The sequence below is a fragment of the Halichoerus grypus genome, chromosome 6 (assembly GCF_964656455.1).
Source record: "Halichoerus grypus chromosome 6, mHalGry1.hap1.1, whole genome shotgun sequence".
NCBI classification, from domain to species: domain Eukaryota; kingdom Metazoa; phylum Chordata; class Mammalia; order Carnivora; family Phocidae; genus Halichoerus; species Halichoerus grypus.
In genome coordinates this window covers 137,732,639-137,747,008 of record NC_135717.1, presented here as the reverse complement: position 1 = coordinate 137,747,008, position 14,370 = coordinate 137,732,639, and the positions used below count along the sequence as shown (strand labels likewise).

The window sequence follows — 14,370 nt, the reverse complement described above, 5'->3', positions numbered from 1 at the left end:
CGGCGAGGCCTGGGGGGGCGGCGGAGCGGGCCCTACGTGCTGACGCTAATTGTATATGAGCGCGAGCGGCGGGCTCTCGGGTCTTTTTTAGCGCCATCTGCTCGCGGCGCCGCCTCCTGCTCCTCCCGCCGCCGCCCTGAGTCACTGCCTGCGCAGCTCCGACCGCCTGGCTCCCCGTGCTAGCCACCGGTAACGGATGGGGGTCTGAAAGGGAAAGGGGAACGTAGAGTCGGTCAGGCGGCCTGCGCGGAGGGAAGGGACGGGGAAATGAGAGTGGGGGCCGCTGGCCTCCGGGGCCTCCCGGGTCGTCCAGTGAGGCCGGAGCCTGAGCCGTCCGCGGAGTTTCGTCCCCGTAGCCTGAGAGGGCCTCCGGGATTGGCTGGCGCTTTACTCGGGAACGGCTGAGGGGACGCGGGGGGTCGGTGCGGCCTGCGAGGCCCGGGGGCCCTGCTGGTATGCGCCGAGGTTCCCTGAGCCCCACCGGCTTCTCCGCGCGGACGGGAGCGAGGCCGCGGTTTCGCCTCCCGGGCCATAGCGGCTGTCTCCTTAGGGCGCCCGGGGTGCGGGCCGGGTTCGAGTGCGCAGCCCACCGCTGCCTTTTCGCCCCCGCTTCCTCAAAAATAATCCCCGGAGGGAGGCCGCTGGGGGATGGAGAGAACGGCGGAGGCTGCGAATTCCGATGGGAGGGAGGGGATGTGTAGGGACGAGGCCTGGAGGGGGCGGGGAGGCTGCGAGGCTCCTGGGCTCTCCGCCCACTGGAGGCGGCGACGGGCTGGGAGGGGAAACCCCGGCGGCTTCCCTAGACACGTGGCCGCCGCCTGGGCTTGACGAGACCAAGGTCTGGGTTGTCCTCACTTCACTGAGAGTTGTAGGGATGGTGGGATTTAGAAATTAATAGTGAGTAAATAAGTCTAGCCTTGGCTTTCAAACTCCTACCTGCTTCTCTTTGGTCTTAAATCTTTTTATTGGTACCAGAGGAAAGTATGAATGTTAGGAGATAGGTGATGAAGCATGGTCTCTACTGCTAGGATTTTAAAGCATTAACGCTTGTAAAGGGGTCTTGTTAGCTGTTACTAACACATGATTTTTTTGTGTACCTCCAGTACAGTTAGAATTTAGATGGGTGTCTTGACCAGGATTTCATTATTTGGGGAGAATTGATCCTAATTAATCTAATCCTGTAAACGGTTCGAAGATGAAAATAAACGATTTGGCCTGCAATGTCTTTAATTCTGTTAGGACTTCTTTCACATTCTTAAAAATTAGTTCCTTTATTGAAGTTCCCAGAATAGGTTACTCAACTAGTTGTTTTGTTTTTAAGATGAATGGGGGCTGGGTGGAGGAAGTCTGGGTGGAAATGAGGTATTAATGTACACTTAATGGGCCAAGTTTGTAGCCTGTTGTCTTGTCAATGCCCCTACTACTCACAAAAGGAGGCAGAGAAGGGAGCCGGGGAATGCGGTCCTATTTGGGACATCTAGGCTTTCAGAGTACAGAAGAATGAACCCAGCACTTAACGTCCTCAAGGAGCCCCTATTTTAAATCATCACTGTCTTAAAAATGATGAGTAATTAGTTCTGTAAGGACTGCCCTTTAAAATCTCCTAACACTGCCTGGTTTCAGAAGAGCTGTAAAACGGAATTGGCTGTTTTTGGAAATAGGTAGCCTCAAAATATCTTTTAAAATTAATATTTAAGCCCTATTTTCTTGTCAACCTACATTAACACTTCTGTACTTAGGAAGTAATACACATTACCTTTGGATAAGGGGAAAATCTTCTATATAGGATAACTTGTTTTAAATTGTTGAGGTAAATAAGGTTTACAGTGATCTTCTGGTATAAGTCTCATGCTTTTTGGAAGTTGTTCAAATTAAATAAAAATTAAAAAAAATTAAGAGTTCAAATTAATGGTCCAAATCTAAAATGTGCAATTTACTTCTAAGAAGACTGGTCCTTTGGAGGATAGATAGAATCAAACATTGGTCATGAAACCTTGACTTCATAGATTATCATATCAGGTCAATGTTACGTTAATTTGATAAATACCACTTTTAAAAATTTCATACCAGTTTGAAAAATCTGTAAATTTTATCTGTTGCAAAGTACCTATTTTTGATATTGGGCCTATTGACAAAAATATGAAGCTAATGCTAAATGTGGCATGTGACTGTTCTTGTCCTCTAGAGATTTAAAAAACAACCAAAACCCAGCACTTGTACCAGAATTAATTTAATCCAAAATGCTATTGGTCATTTTATTACTCAGCTTGCCCGTATTGTCTCCAGGTTACTAACTGGATTCTAAACCCCCAAAATTATATTGAAAACAGCCCTTTTGTAGGAAAAGGGGCTAAAAGAGGCAAAATCTGTTTGACTTCAAAGGATGAAGAAATAAAAATCAAATACTACATCTTCGCTCATTTTTTGATTGGTTGTAAATGTGAAATGTTAATGAAAATAAGATTAGAGAGGATGAATCCTGATCAGTTTTCAAAACTGACGATCAGTCCATTCAGATCCTCAAGTCTAATCAAACCTGTAATTATTTGTGTTCTTATTTGATTCTTTGAGTAAATATTTTGGCATCTATTTGGACATAACAAGAGCAAAACAAGCATATTGGTTAGCTAGATATAAAATGTTAAATTGTGGTGAATGCTATAAAGAAAAAGCGGGGGACCGAGTAGTATTTATAACATTCTTTACATGAAGGGCCTGTTTAATGGTGATTTTAAGTGCCATTTCATACTGATTTCATCTGAATAAGAAGTCCTTGTTGGGCAGAGTAGGGTTTAGAAAGGTGAGCGTTGTTGCTTTCACCCATCCTTGTAAGTTGTTTAGTACATTGATACCAGACCACTAGATCACATTACTGCACTTGCCATCCAAAGTGGCCTCTGTACTTTCGGTTACCAACTCTGCCTTTTACACTACATGGTTTGATACAGTTTTGTTCAGAAATTTTGTACCTTTTAATTTTTATTGGGAAAGGGGGCTGTAATTTTGAAGAGCCTATTAATTACATTTAATTAACCTATTACATTTAATTAATTACACTTATTTTCTAAGATAAAGAGGGTATAGAAGAACACAACAGGGGTAAATAATGTAAGAGCACAAATTACTCTGTTATTAACTAATTTAATGCTCCTAGAAGTAGGTAGTATCAGCATTTTAATGTGGAAACTGAAATACAGAGCAGTTAAAGGACTTCTCCAGTAACTGAGCAATGATGACTTACGATGAGGCTTTTGTATTTTTTTTTTTAACTATTTGCTAAAAACATTTTTTTAATGTTGGAGATTTGAAAGTCTCTGTACCTCTGGTGAAAGAAATCTGAATTTACATTGTTTAGGTATGTGGCTCTTAAGTCACATTTTGTGGCCCTGGGAAAACTTTTTCATTAACTTTTTTTTTTAATGTTGTTATGTTAATCACCTTACATTACATCATTAGTTTTTGATGTAGTATTCCATGATTCATTGTTTGAGTATAACACCCAGTGCTCCATTCAGTAAGTGCCCACTTTAATACCCATCACCAGGCTAACCCATCCCCCCACCCTCCTCCCCTTTAGAACCCTCGGTTTGTTTCTCGAGTCCATAGTGTCTCATGGTTCGTCTTCCCCTCCGATTTCCCCCCCTTCATTTTCCCCTTCCTACTGTCTTCTTTTTTTTTTTTTTTAACATATAATGTATTATTTGTTTCAGAGGTACAGGTCTGTGATTCAACAGTTTTACAAAATTCACAGCGCTCACCATAGCACATACCCTCCCCAGTGTCTGTCACCCACCCACCGGTAGTTCCCTTGATTTAAACTGTTAGGCTGTACATCAGCTTGGAATTCAGAAGCACACTTGCTTGGGTTCCACTGTGCTCCAAGGAAAAGCAACAGTATTTATGGTCAGGGAGTCTTCTTCCGATACGGAATTTGTTTACGTATAGTTGAGTGATGGCTCTTAAGCTTTTTGTCAGGGAGTTTTCTTCCAACATGGATTTTGTTTACATATAGTTGAGTGATGGCTCCTAAGCTTTTTGTCTGGTGTGTGTGTGTGTGTGTAATTCCCCTCCCCCTCATGTGAATAAATTGGTTTTGTTTGTTACTGCTGGGTGAATTTTCACCGGATTTTCACTCCAACCCAGGTATGTTTATGTGCTGTTGGATCAGATGATAATCTAGATAATTAGCTCCCTTGGACTAGAAGGTATGTAGTGTTCTTAAATAGGAGTCCATTTTGCTTGGGACTCTTAAGAAGTCAGTTCCAAGTTGGCTATTGACACCCCAGAATTGAAAAAGTGAGCCTGAAGAATAGGATATTCTAACTATGAGGTTGTGTTGGAGCCAAATAAAGCATTGAGCCCCTGGACCACTGAAAACATTATTAATAGAAGAGCAGTGTCTTAAAAATAGATTTGCTTAATTTGGAGGGAGATTTGAGGTCTCAGGTAAAGGGAAATCTTATCTTTGTTATTATTGGTTCCCTTGAACTCTTGCTTTAAAACATTTGTAATTTTTAATGATTGGTTGTTTCCCCATGAAGTAGTCATTTTATGTAAAGGAATATCAACAAGTGTATTATTGTATAATCTGTGTAACAGTAGGCTGATAGAGCAGGTACTTTGGTTTTTGGGATGATAGTGGACTCCACATGGGTTTTGGAAGTCAGATTTTAATTACTAGGTTCTTAACCTTTTGTGTGTTGCTGAGCAAGTTGCTTAGTATCTTATCTGTAGATAGGAGGAAAGCCTATAATAGTCCCTTACTGAGTAGGCTTCATAAATGTTAGCTTTCTTCTCATTAGTTCTCAGGGGAATTTATTCAGAGTCAGGTTTTCTGGAATGGCAGGAAGCTTTTGATAACACATGTCTGGACATCTAACTACAAGACCACAAAATATAATCAGTTTGTGGTTTAATTCAGTGACTTGTTTCCACTTCTTCAGTGGAAGATTTCTTTTTGTGTACAAGTTCTCAGGTTAAGATTTGCCTTCAGTCACATTATGAATCATGTCTTTGAATTGAGATCTTCTGCACATTACATATACTGGGTAATGAATTCACTCTTTTATTATAGAGTGACCTTTTTATTTCTAGTAATGCTTTTCCTTAAACTTTATTTTTTGATGTTAATACAGTGATACCAGCTTTCTTTTGGTTAGGGCTATCTTTTACTTGGAAACTATATGTCCTTATGTTATAGATATGTTTCTTATAAATGGGATGTAGTTGGATTTTCTTAAATCCTGCCTGACACTTTTTAGTGGGAGCCTTTAGTTGATTTACCTTCACCGTTGACTTAATGTTGTGGTAGTTTTAATTTTTTAACACACTACACAGTGGTGATACTTAAAAATGTTTATTTAGATATATGCAGTTACCCTTTTTGCCCCTCATTTCTTCTTGGAAATTAGTTCTTCCATTTGGGATCACTTGCCTTCTGCCTGAAGAATATACTTAATAGAATTTATTAGAGTGCTGGAGGCGTTTTTTCCAGAAAATACCTGTTTCATATTCGTTCTTAGAAGATGTTTTAATTGGGTATAATTTTCTAAGATCCTTGGCTATTTTCAGCACATTGAAGACTCTCTTGTCTTTTGGTGTCTATTGAAGAGAAGATAGCTGTGTGTGTCTTTTATGGCTTTAACCTGAGTCTTTTCTCTGTGATTTTGAGGTGACTTCTTTGTCTTTAATGTCTTGCCTTTTCACTGATACATCTAAGTGTAGGTTTCTTTTTTATTTATTCTGATTGGGATTTGTAGGGCTAACTCCATCAGTTCTGGTGGGATTTGTAGGGATATCTTCCATCAGTTCTGGAAAATTCTTAGCTTTTGATTTTTTTTCAAATATTTTATGCATTCTCTCCTCTAACTCCTAGAACTTGTATTGAATCTTTGTTAGACTATTGTATCCTCAAATATCTTTTAACACTAGTGTTTTCTGTCCTTTAGTCTCTGCCATATTTTGGAAGATTTCTTCTAAGCTTGCATCCCTCGCTTAATTATCTTTCCAGCTGTGTTTAGTCTGCTGATAAACCTGCCCATTTGTTTGATTTACATTATTTTTATTTCTCGAAGTTCTACTTAATTCTTTGCTAAATTTGCTGTATCACCTTTAATAGATGGCTGTTCTTTGCAGATGCTTCTGCAGACACTGTATTTTCAAACTCAGTAAGCATGGTTGTCATTTGTCAATGTTTGTAAGTTTACAGTCCTTTTGACAATATTTAAGTCTTTGGGACAGGTTTTTGTTGTATTCTTTTTTTTCTTTTTAAAGATTTTATTTATTTGACAGAGAGATAGCGAGAGAGGGAACACAAGCAGGGGGAATGGGAGAGGGAAAAGCAGGCCTCCTGCGGAGCAGGGAGTCCGATGCAGGGCTCCATCCCAGGACCCTGGGATCATGACCTGAGCCAAAGGCAGACGCTTAACGACTGAGCCACCCAGGCGCCCCTTTTGTTGTATTTTTTCTGTTGCCCTTATTGCTCTTGAAAACTACTTGTATAAATTATTTGAGGTCTGGGATGAAGGTGCCTTTCACATTTGGATATGTAGGTGCTTAGGAACACTATCAGGCAGACCACTTTAAGCTCATGGCTTGAGGTTTTGGGACGACAGTGATAAGTGATTCTAGTTTATTTGTCCAAGAGAACTGGTTTATCATCCCTGAGACTATAGCACTTGGGGGTTCCTGCTTAATGTGGAGGGTTGCTATAAAGATTTCCCATCTTGGATAGGTCTGGGGCTTTTGATTTTACCTCGGTAGTTAAAACCTTGCTTTTAAGATTTTAGGAAGTATTTATTTTGGACTTGGAATTATTTTATGCAGAGTTGGTTTGCATAATTTAGCTTGTCACTACCAGAAATGGAAATTCTTCATATCTCTTAGAAAGCAATTTCATGTCTGATAAATAAAAATTCTCATTGATTTTATTTAACGTTGAGTGCAGTAAAAAACAAAAACAGAAAACTAATGGAGGTATTAACTGAAACCTGTGTTTTCTCAGTGTGATCTGATTGTCTGAGAACCACCTGCCTCAGGGGCTGGGTTTCTTTTTTTTTTTTTTTTAAGATTTTATTTATTTGCGAGAAAGAGAATGAGAGACAGAGAGCATGAGAGGGAGGAGGGTCAGAGGGAGAAGCAGGCTCCCTGCTGAGCAGGGAGCCCGATGTGGGACTCGATCCAGGGACTCCAGGATCATGACCTGAGCCGAAGGCAGTTGCTTAACCAACTGAGCCACCCAGGCGCCCAGGGGCTGGGTTTCTTGTTTAGAATGGAGATTTTTGGGTCCACTCTCTCAGACCTCTTGTTTCAGAATCTGGGCATGGGAATTAATCTCTTTCTCTTTTAAATGAACTTATTTGTAATTTTAGATTTATAGAAAAGTTGTAGAGATACTCCTGGAGAGTTCCCATGTGCCCCTTACCCAGTTTTCCTTAATGTTAACATCTTAACGTTACCATGGCACGTTTACTGGTTAGTCTATACATTTTAACAGTCATCTCAGCTAATTATTTTGCAGAAATATTGACCCTGTGCTAAGATAATTAAAAACAGACAGAACTAAAAAGCTTGTTTATTAGAATGTTCAGTACTTACCAAACACAAGTTTTTTATGAATTTGCGTCTTAACAAGAGCAATCCAATGAAGAAACAGTTTTTTTGTATTTTTGTAGATGGTGAATAAGACCAGAAGTTGTTTGTGTGAGCCAGATTTTTACAAAGCTGGTGTCAACCCAAATGATCTGACTACAAAATTAGGCCTGCTTTAAAAAACGGAAGTGTGTATAACCAAGAAATCTAATTTAGCTAGAGTGGGCAGGGCAGATTGGAGAAGGTATCTCTGAAGAAGTAAATGCCATCCTGTTCTGTCTTGAATCATATCATCTTTAATAAAGAATCCAAAGAATTTTATTTTAAGAGTTTGAATTCTAAATGTGACCCCATGAAATGGACAGGGAAGGTAGCAGTGTAGCCATTCTTCTGAGTACATGTTAAAATGTTATAAAAATCTGACTTTAGAAGTTTTGGGGGGGTTGTTTTATATTTTTGATAATTGCTGGACTTACTAGACTGTGTATTCAACCGAGCAACTTCCAAAACGTTAGCAAAATGTACTTGTATATGGGAAAGCCAAATAATGCAGAATGAAATGTAAGTTCTCATTTCTCCCAGTCTTTTCTTAGAGGTGACTACTATTAGGTTTCTGGTATATCTGTACAGAAATGTCTTATTCGTAAAGTATGTGCATGAGCATGCATGTTCATATATGTATATGAAGGATGCAAAGATGTGGCAGAATATATATGTATTCTGTCCAGATTGGATTTTGCCATAAGCCCTGTGTTTTTTCATATCTGCTTCATTTTTGACTGCAAAGCATTTCATTGTATGCACATTCCATGCTAATACTGAATTTATTTTTGATGAGATAAGTAACTGTAGCTGCTCTCTATATAAGCTTTATGTATTATTACCCTGCAGGATGCAATGCAGCAATTGGCAAAAGCATATATAATCTCTGTAATATGAATCTTGTGCTGTGATTAGTTGGGAAAGATAGATCTTAGTCAAATAATCACACTAATTTGTAACTACAAACTTGAGACATCTTACAATGGAAAGAAATAGGGCTTTATAGGTGTGTATAACCAAGAAATCTTATTTAGCCAGAATGTACAGGTTGGAGAAGCCTCTCTGAAAAAGTAAAACTTTGAGCTAAGAGCCAAAGGTTATGTTAACTGAATTTTGGAAGAACCTTCTAGGCAAACATGAAGAGCACAGCCTTTAGATTCATAATATTTTTTTTCATGTTAGAGTCTCACAAGTGAATAACTAAAGCTGGAGATACACATATTTAAGGTTTTTGATATTACTATGGCCAAATTACTCTCCAGAGAGAAAATAGTTTATAGGAACACAAGCCATATTTAAGAATGCATGTTCACCACCGTTTTCCCTGCATTAAAAGAAGAGCCTTACTGATTTGATAGACAAACTAGAATTCTATTTGGATTTCTTTGATGATTAAGATTCAGTATTTTTATTTTTGAATTAATATTTCTTCATAATTGTTTAAGTATTTTGTTAATTTTGTAAATTACCCAGCATCACTAGAGAAATTTATCAGCGCTATTAGAAATTATTTAAAGCAAAAAAATATTTAAAGTAGAATAGGCTACATTATTAGGAAGAAATATTTTCTTCACAGTTTGTTGAAAGGATGGATGTTAGATCAGTAATAATACTCCACATATTAGCACTTGGCTGCTGAAATGAGTAACTCTTCTTAACTATTTAAGTAATAATCATATAAAACATGTTGATATGAGGAATCACATCTTGTAGCATTCTGAGTGTTATTAAAAGTCTGTGGTTTTAATTACTAAGAGATAAAAACTTGATTTTAATGTGGGATCCTAAGCTTGATTTAGATTATTTTTTTTGGTAGTTTATGCATTCATTACATACGGCATTAGTCATTTTCCTGCCTGAATATAACACGTTTTACCTTCAGTTTTCTTTTTCTAAAAGCAGTATTCTCTAAGTCAATACTAATCTATAGCGGGAAAGAATTTAGGATATTCTCCAGATCAGTTCTAACAGTATTGATGTCAGGTAACCAAGAGTTTGTTGACAATATGACAGCATATCCAGGGTAATCTGGGGGTGTGGTCCTTATCAGTGATAAGACATGAGGTACATTTGAAGAGATGGGGAAGGTTTACTTGATATAGATTGGAACCCAGAGCTTTAAAACTGTGACTACGTTGCTTAAAGGACTGGCATTTGGTAGGATTATTAAACTTCTTAGAAAGATCTCCAGGGGCATAATGGTGGCAGATTTTGGCTTTTTAACATGAATTTGGTAAGAATTAATACTGGTAAAAATGAAGTGGGTTCTGTGAGGTACTAAGTAGTCTAAAAATTTAAGCAAAAATTGACCATTTGTAATTGTTAAAGGAGTTTGAATAACTCTTGTATTGTTCCTTTTCTGTGATACTAGCATACATCAGATTCTTTACCAGCAGTGCTATTATGAAAATGTCCTTACGTGGTAGAATCTAACAGCCTAGTAATAACTTGCTTATTTTTAGCAGTATCCTCTGAAAAATTACTTTGGGGGCTAGTATGAAAGTCCATATATATGTGCCACGATTTTTCTTCTTAACACTGATGTGTTTTTAATGGGGGTATACATTCCTCCGTGTGATGATTCTCAATGTGGTACTGATTTAAAGGGTTTGGGCATCAAATATTTTTAATGGTTTTAAATACATTATATATGTATATTTTGTTAACACTGACATTTCTCTCCATAGATATTTGGAGTTCTTACAACATGGCAGACATTGACAAGTAAGTGCTAGATAGTTGGTTTTTTTGTTTGTTTTTTTCTTTTCCCAGAGATTTGGCTTCACTTTGTACTGTGATGTAATTAATAGTAGTAATAATATAAAAATGTATGGTAAAGACTGATGCTTAGTACCTGCTGTTACAATAGTTGGGTAAAGTGTACCCAAGATAAAATACAGTATATATAATCATTGTCTTAAATACAATAAACCATTTGCCAGTGTTTATTCTTAGGAATGTGCTGAGCACAGTAATGAATCAGAAATATTTGCAGAATTCATTTTTACCATACATGTATGGTAATTACTACTTCCATATTACAGCATCATACATACAAGATAAAAAGTATATGAAATTTATATGTAGAGTTTAAAGAGTAATAGGATACTTATAATTTTTGAGTTTTTAAAAGTAAAACATTACTATTAGAAGCCCAGTGTCCCTCTTCTCAATTGCATCCTCCACCTTTCCTCTCCAGACGTGTAAGCACTGTCTTGGCATTTGTCTAAAGCATTCCTTTTTTTTTTTCTTTTTTTTTTTTTTTAGAGTTTTAACACCTACACGTTGTTAATCAGTGTTTAATTTTGAAAATCTGAATAGCAGTCACAAACTTAGCTGTGTTTAAAAAGAAAAGCAGTATTACCACTATCAGTTGAAGTCTCCAAGGTAGGAAGAAAAAAAGAAACAAAAAGATTATCTGGGTCACAGTCTAATTTCAACTTTCCTGAAGAATTTATTGGGCAAGGTCATACACTCTAGAAACATCAGTTTAATGAAGTTGACTTCTGGCAGGGTTCTAGTGTGGATGGATGTTTTGCAGAAATAAGGTAAGGGAGAATGGGTGAGCTGCATTGTTCGTTGCTTATGATTTCACACAACTTAGGGGTAGGTTAAAACAACACTTGGACATGGATTTAGGGGTACAATACGACCATCCACAAGTTGTAGGCAGCAGAGCATGGAGGTGGGAAGGCAGGAAAATTTAGCACAAGGGCATCACATTCAAGTACATATAAGAATTTGGCTAATTATTCCATGCTTAAAAAGAATGGCAGCAGGTATTTTAGTGATAATGGCTTTCAAAGTGATTGCCTCCTTTATTACTGCTCCAATCTGGATTGCTTAACCTTGGTTATATAGCTATCATTGTGGTTCTATTTTATTATCTTCCTGGGGTTTCCTTTTTGCTGCTTCTCTTGGGTTTGCTATTTCCTGTATCCCATGTAATTTTCTTTTTTGGTTCTTTAATACTTTCTTGGAAGAGTACAAGGGAAACAAATTATTTTGAGATAAATGACTGAAAATGACAATTCTATCCTTATGTTTGATAGTTTGAGTGTAGAATTCTCATTTGGGAATCCTCTTTCTTCAGAATTTTGAAGGCATTGCTCCATTACCACCTGGCTTCCAATATTGCTGTGTTGAAGTTCAAAGTCATTATAATTCTTGATCATTGTATGTGACACTTTTGTTTTAAACATAAATATTTCTGGAAGCACTCTGGCTTCAGAGTTCTGAAATTTTCACATTGTTTTTATGTATTTTTTAAATTTCTTGTGTTAGGAATTCAGTGGTGGGCCCTTTCAGTCTGGCAACTCGATGGCTTTCAGTTCTGGGGAATATTCTTGACTTATTTTGTTGAGTGTCTTATTTCTGTTTTCTCTTTCTGGACCTCCTGTTATGTTATATGTTGAACTTGTTCTTCTAATTATCTTTTGTCTTATTTTCCATCTTTATCTCTTTGCTCTTCTTTCTGGGCAAAGCTGAAGAAATTTTATCTTTCAGCTCTTGTATTGAGTTTCTAAATTTCTGTTGTATAGTTTTCAGGAGTGTCTTTATTCTCTGTTCCTGTTTTTTATAGCATCTTCTTCCTATTTCATTGATTGTAATGTCTTTTCTCTGGATTGTAATATCTTTTCTCTGGATGTTTTTTCCCCTGTGTGTTTGCTCTTAAATTTTTCTTTCCGCTATTTGTTTTCATTTCCATGTAAAAACATTTTCTCAAATAGGAGGTAATACTTGGTTGTCTGCTCACTAAGATTGGGGTGGGGGAGAACATGCAGTTGAGAGATGTTTAAGAAAAAAGTTGATTAGAAAATTTGAGTGTTGTGGGGTGGAGGGAGGCTTTTAATTTAGATTGTAATGTAAGGTCATCAAAGTGGTTGTTTATTGTGAGAATCCCCATTGTCAGAATGATGTTTTCTTCTGGGCTGGTCAGATACCCCAAGGAAGAGTATCTGGGTGAAGATCTGGCTTTCAGTGTTGTGGAATCCAAATTGGGAAAAGGTGACCAGGGAAGGGTCTCTACATTCAACATTCTAGCATGATACAGTCCTGTATCTGAGAGACTCTTGGCTGTATCTGTGGTCTTACAGTCTGAGCTCTTAGTTTAACCCTTTCCAAAGAAGAAACTGCTGTGCTGCTGGATTGAGGGAGAGAATCTGGGGATTTAACTGCTTTATCAGTTTTTGTTTAGTCCTCCCTATTTTCTCCAATTTCATCCCCCCAGCCCTAATTCCAGAAGTGTCCTTTTTGATTCTGTGTTTGGTCTAGTTTTCAGCTTTTCCGACTGTTAGATTTCAGTTCTCAGTGACGTTGCTGTTGCTGCTCTTGTCTTCCTGTCCTTTAATGTTTGTCTGTTTAAAAAACCCTTTTATTGTAATTTTAGTAAAGATTTTGGAAGGATTAAGATCAGAGGAGTATGTGCAATCTGCCATCTTAACCTTGCAGATAACAAAACTTCATTTTGTTTTAAACTTAAAAAAAAAAAAAGAATAAATTGGTTGTGACCGCTTGATTCCCCACCATCCCCTTATTTAATTAGATGGCTGTCAGCCCTAGGAGGGTGGGAAGGACGGAGGATTCTTGTTCCTTAAAGCAGGAGTCAGCAGACTTTCTGTATAAATGACCTGATTATAAATATTTTAGGCATTTTGGGCCATATAGTCTCTGTTGCAGTTACTCAACTCTGCTGTTGTAGTGTGAAAGCAGCCATAGACAGTACATAAACTTACGTGGCTGTGTTCCAATAAAGTTTTATTTACAAAAATACTGGGCTGTATTTGACCATGTGACATAGTCTGTGGACCCCTGTTTTAAAGCCTTAAGATGTAGATGTTCATTAAATGATTAAAATCACACTGGACGAATAGCTGTGCTATGTGATCTTTAGTTAATGGCCCTTAAATCTAAGTATGCTTAAGTTTATACGAAATCAAAGATAATTTCAGAAACAATCTATTGTTTCTGACGGGAAGGCTGAGTTTTTTCTCCTTAGTTTACAGGAACATAAATTTTGCTGGCAGAATACAGTTGACCTTTTCTGTATTTGTTCTTATATGAAAATTAGATAGTATTTGTCTCTGTATGAAAGTTAATACTTCAGATGCTGTTTCTAAACATAAATGTGACTAAATCTGTAAACCAAATACTAAAATGTAAAATCACACAAGGAATTATATGAAGACCTATATGTTGACTTAGATAACCTTATTTCCCTTTTTAATTCTCGTAATTTCATGTGCAAAAACTAGATTTTTAAGATGAAATGGGGAGAATGTTATCTTACTACTTTTTTCCTTTCAATGGTGCCATCCTCCTGGCTTTGCTCTAAGTATGAAGTAGGCTCAGGTCTTCTTAACTTTTTGCCCATCTCCACTATGAAGTAAAGAAAAAGGAGGAAAGTCCAAAGATAGTGAGTACAGGCTGATGTGATTGCCCCATAGCCATCAGGGATCCAGGATCCTTGTTCTTCCAAACTCCTTCATTCTGTTGACTTTCATTCTCTAGGATGCCTCCTGGTCCAGCATGGCTTTTGGAACTCTAGTCATCATCCCTATTCTATGAAGGGAGCAAGATCAAAAAGGCCTCCCAGCTGTCTACTGTCCTATAAAGGAGGCTTACTCAAAATTCTATTCATTTTGGTTTTTTAACTCACCGCCCAGAGTTACATAACCACACCTAGCTAAAAGGTAGGCTGGGAAATGTAGATTTTTAAAAGCTTGGTGTATTGCCATC

At 37.7% G+C, this 14,370-nt stretch overlaps 1 protein-coding gene across 7 annotated transcripts in view; it reads left to right on the top strand.

Moving 5' to 3' along the window:
• The first annotated feature begins 50 nt into the window (after positions 1 to 50).
• Positions 51 to 14,370, top strand: part of NAP1L1 (nucleosome assembly protein 1 like 1) — a 33,278-nt gene continuing 18,958 nt past the window's right edge. For 6 of the 7 annotated variants that reach the window (XM_078076333.1, XM_078076330.1, XM_078076329.1 and 3 more), the window contains exons 1-2: positions 51 to 189; positions 10,320 to 10,356. In XM_078076333.1, coding sequence (XP_077932459.1) covers positions 10,340 to 10,356 — 17 coding nt within the window. In that variant the 5' untranslated portion in view covers positions 51 to 189; positions 10,320 to 10,339. Of the gene's footprint in view, positions 190 to 10,319; positions 10,357 to 14,142; positions 14,325 to 14,370 lie in introns of those variants that run through there. The other variant, XM_078076332.1, reaches the window with a different exon arrangement.